The sequence below is a fragment of the Alligator mississippiensis genome, chromosome 3 (assembly GCF_030867095.1).
Source record: "Alligator mississippiensis isolate rAllMis1 chromosome 3, rAllMis1, whole genome shotgun sequence".
NCBI classification, from domain to species: domain Eukaryota; kingdom Metazoa; phylum Chordata; order Crocodylia; family Alligatoridae; genus Alligator; species Alligator mississippiensis.
In genome coordinates, this window is record NC_081826.1 from 103,174,426 (window position 1) to 103,179,174 (window position 4,749).

At 46.2% G+C, this 4,749-nt stretch overlaps 1 protein-coding gene across 1 annotated transcript in view; it reads right to left on the reverse strand.

Annotated features, from left to right (window-relative positions):
* Positions 1-4,714, reverse strand: part of TMX3 (thioredoxin related transmembrane protein 3) — a 65,865-nt gene extending 61,151 nt beyond the window's left edge. The window contains exons 1-3 of the mRNA XM_014606746.3: positions 4,706-4,714; positions 4,388-4,517; positions 4,211-4,265 (exon numbers count right to left, since the gene is read on the reverse strand). Coding sequence (XP_014462232.2) covers positions 4,211-4,265; positions 4,388-4,517; positions 4,706-4,714 — 194 coding nt within the window. The remainder of the gene's footprint in view (positions 1-4,210; positions 4,266-4,387; positions 4,518-4,705) is intronic.
* Between the last annotated feature and the right edge of the window lie 35 nt (positions 4,715-4,749).

The window sequence follows — 4,749 nt, forward strand, 5'->3', positions numbered from 1 at the left end:
AAGAACTAGTTACATTCTATAATCCCTTGTGTATCTTCAGAGAGAGAGTCAGCTAACTCCCAATTACACTCTTAATCATTAGAGATGATGCAAGAAGCAGAAAACAACTACTTGATTTGCAGCTCCCAGGTTGCATTTAAGTTTAGAATGTTATCTGTAGCTTTTAAGATGAGCATCGGGGGGGGGGGAGAGAAAAATCACCCCCTCTCGCCTCCAAATTATCTATGGATGTTTTTCAACATGACTGACAGCCATGAAGCAACAACAACAACAACAACAACAACAAACCTCCCACTATACCTTACCAAGAACATTAAGGCACATTTTCAAAGTGCCCAGTGTAGTTCTCCAAATAAGAAACAGGAAACAACAGGCCAGAGAAACCAAAGAAATGGACAAGAACAAGATGCAATGCAGCAGGTAAGTTTTAATTTCCCATTTGAACCTTTGATGTTTTTCCCCCAAATAATTTACCTTTACATAATTAATCGAATAACATGCTCACAAGGCAAGAGGGACTTTTCAAAAACTGTGTTGGTAACAAATTATTTATGAAACATACCTTGAGTTATTAAAGGGAATGTTTTCATTAGTTCAATTATTTTTATACCTTTTTTGCTTTTACATATTTCTCTCAGGTTAATAAAAGCCAAACCATGCTCTAACATTCTTAACGCCACAGAAATCAAAGAGAATTTTAAAAGAAAGTAATTTTTTGTAAAAATTGAACAAAATTAAGCTTGTTATATAACGCTTAACTTTTACACCAAATTTAGAACAGCATCATTTTTACTTAAATAGACTAGAATGAAGTTTAAGCAGCTTTGACTTTAAGAAGTCCTACTCCTAATTTTTAATTATTTAATGATTTTGTACAAGCTCTTGGGGGGGGGGGGGGAAGCAAAATGAATGCTACAGTTATGTACTAAAGCAGCAGTGCTCAACCTATCTTGTCTGCAGCCACTTTAGTACTAACTAGATAAGGGTAGGATGGAAGCAGGAAAGAAAGAATAGTGGCACACCTTGCCCAAATTGGCATAGCAAGACAGTGACATGGGTAGACATAGAAACTAGGTCTGGGAAATGCCACTGGTCCCCTGCTGCCACAGATAAGATCCTGCCACTACTCCCCTGCCACCAGATTTCTGGACCTGTGGGGATCTAGCTGATGGGCTAGAGATGGAGCACCACTGTGTGAAATTAGATGTGAATGAAATATGATGACAAGGTTCCTTGGGTGAATTTGATATATTTTATTAGACCAACCCAAATGGTTGTCTGAGGTTGGAAGGTCGTAAGGTGTTGGTGTTGTTCCTCTGATGGTTGTTTTGTGGCTGGGGAGCTTGTTCTTAGAGTAATTTGTTCCATTTCTTCTTTTTATGTAGGATGAATGCTGTAGAAAGTTTTTCATAGTCTCTTTGTATCCACTGTATATTTTCAGGAAACATGCATGGATTTCTATCTAATAAAAGATATCAAATTCACCCAAGGAACCTTGTCTGCCTGTGTCCTTAGACCAACACGGCTACAACCCAAACCCCTGCAATGAAATATGATAACATTTTTACAAATTTCTGCTGAAATTCTGGATATTTTAAATCCATAATCATGCAAGATGAACTAAGAAGTCCTGCCTACAGACTACTGACTTTCTAATACTAGTATTTTCTGTCTTTTACCCCTCAACACCAAGCCATCATTAAATATTGATATGCAGTTATGTGCTCATATATACAAGAAGAATACATACATTTTTTTCCTGTACCTAATAGAGTCAATTATGAAGAATTTGCATAAAGTTAGCACTTCAGTAATACCTAGTAAACCAAATTTGATCTCCAGAAAAAGAATTCACAGTCACGTATTGTAATAATACATTTTCTGGACCTTCAAATACTAGTGACATTAAGTAATATCTTAAATTATGATGCCATGAGACATATTACAATAGCCAAAGACAGTGATTCTTAAACAGGGTGCCATGAAATCCTTCTAAGCCAGCCACATAATATTAGCACTATTACATGTACAAATACCTCCATCTGATTCCCAAGATAAACCCAAAAATTTCAAATAGGAATCCACAGGGTCAAAACATTCTGTTGACCTTTATCAGTTTTATGCGACAGAAGAATTGTACTAGTATTTATCCCCAGTCAAAAAACAAGCAAACGCTAAGAAAGAACTGGTTTCTTCTGAGGGGTGTCCTGAGAGCAAAGAGGCTGAGAATCATTCGTCTATGGTGAGCCAGTGGGCTTAATTCTAGCAGCTTCAGAGTAGCAAGCTCTATAGGCTGAATGCTACAGATACTAAAGATAGGTAATAAAGAGGATTCAATTTTAAGGAGGATGATGGGTATTGCTAAAATAGATTCACAGAATACTTTCTACAGGGGCTGGTTTGTTTCTGGGTGCCTTCCTTTAAAACAAACAAACAAACAAACAGCTAAGAGTTAGGGTGGTTGGAGCAGGGATGTGAACAGTGAAACAGCTGAACCCCCTTTCTGACTGCATGGTAGGAGCAGCAGCTAGGGATTTTTTTTAATCGCATCCCCAAACATACTCAGGAGGCACACTCCCTTCTCTCCCATGTTCCCCTGTATTGCCTGCTGCTGCCCCTACTGTCCCAGGGACAAGAGATGCTGCTGGCCAACTCCAGCTGGGCTGTTTAGGGTCCAGGCTCAGCCCAGGACAGCAACAGCAAGTTTTATCCCCCTGCCTTGGCCCACTATACGTTTCCCACCAGCTTGGGAGGAGATGCAGGGAGGGGGAACCCACCTGCCCCTTGGTGCCACAGCTGCAGGCTGAGGCCAGCCCCTCCCTTCCCCCTGCAGCCTGGATGGAACAGCCGTGCAGCAGAAGCAGCAAGAGGTAGGGAAGGGGAGAGGAAGTGCCTCAGCAAAGGGAGGAATTGTTACCTGCTTTGGGAACCCGAGAGTCCCCGACTGCTGTTCCCATGATGTTGTCTCCTTGCCCCGGTCAGGGAGAAGGGTGGGAACAGTGGGCACAATCACCCCTGCAGCACTGGTTATGGCTTCCACACCCCACTTGGGAAATCCTGCATCTGCTTCTGGTTGCAAACATGGAGATCTACTTTCTATCTGTACCTATGCCACTGTCTTGCTATACAACTTTGTTCCTTCTCATCTAGTTAGTCCTCAAGAGGGTGCAGACAAGAGCTGTAACAGGTTATTGTGATGCCTACCTTGCAGGATAGGACTTCTACAAACAGCATAACTCCACTGGACCCATGCTACCACTTGCTGCTGGATTTTTAAATGCAGGAGATGAGATAGAAGAAACATCAGCAATACTCCCTGTCATGGGCAGGAGGACGGCTGCTGTATGTTTCCTTTTTGACACCCAACCAGGTCAAGTAACAAGCCACAAAACAATTTGTGCATCATGTGCATCAGTGGCGCAGCGCGCCTCTGCACTGAGAAAATGGTAGCGGTGCACTCTGAACTAAAACAGGTTTGATGTGCTTTAGTTCAAAGCATACCATTGCTATTTTTTCAGTGTGACGATTGCTGTGCTGCCGATACACACGATGTGTGGGCACTTTTAAATTAGCACGGCTCGCTAATTAAAGCACCCAGCTCCACATCATCAGTAACGTGTAAAAATGCCCAAAGACTCTGCCTTCATGAACCCAAGCCCTGCACCCCCTGTTCCAACATCCCAATGCAGCATTGCCAGGTGTACAATAAATTATTGTATTTGCATGATAATTTCACGCCTTGTACAAGTTACATCAAAAGTGTTCAGAACATACGACCTTTTGGGCAGTTCATTGATGCAGCAGATGTGAAACCCGAGTCGCTCTCAGAGAGCCTTAACCAACTTTTGGGCTTGCCGTCAGCGCATCCTCATGACTGTTTGCCTCGAAATAAAGAAAGGCTTCCACTTGGATGACCCGGGTCTCACTCACTCACCAGCGAGTTGTAGCCAGCAATATGAAGTAAATAAGATGACTCATTTATATGCTCATTCACAATTTTCCCCCCCAGCGTATTGCTTTGCACCAAATGAGATAGTTTCGCGCTTCCACAACGATCCTGTCATAGTTAAGACCTGACAACGTTGTCCCGATGTCCGCAGGATGATGCCTCGGCTGCGAGGCGGAAGAGGCGCCCCCGCCTTGGCCCCCCGCAAGAAGCGGACCCCACCCACCCCCGGGAAGCAGCGCGGTCGGGCTTGAAGGTACTCACGAGTCGTCCAGCTCTAAGACGGCCGCCGCTTCCGAGGCCAGGACCAGCGCAGACACTGTCGGGGAGACGGAGGGATCAGGTCAGGCCCGGCGGAGCCCACCCCCCCCGGCAGGGCCCGGAGCCGAGCGACGCTGCCTACCACCCCCAGCTTCCCCCGGGAGCCCTGTGCCCGGTTACCTGCCGCCCAGAGGAGCCGCCGGCCCGCCGCTGCCATGTTGCCAGGAGCCTCCCGCCGCCCGGCCGGAAGGGGAAGCGGCACGTGGCGACACCGCCAAGCATACGCATGCGCATGGAAAGCAAGCAGGTGCTATTGCCGCTCTTCATTCAAGGCCAAAACGGGCGGGTGGTGGCGCCTGCAGGCCCCGCCCCCCCATCCCCAGTGGCCCAATGGGAGCAAGCGGCGGCGCCGGGCAAGGGCGAGACGGCACGCCCCCGCCGTTCGGTGGACGTTGGCGGCAACTGTTACGTGCGCGCCCAGTGAAAGAGGGGCGGGGCCTGGAGCATTTCAGCGGCTCTGTGCTCTGGGGGGCGGGGTCTAT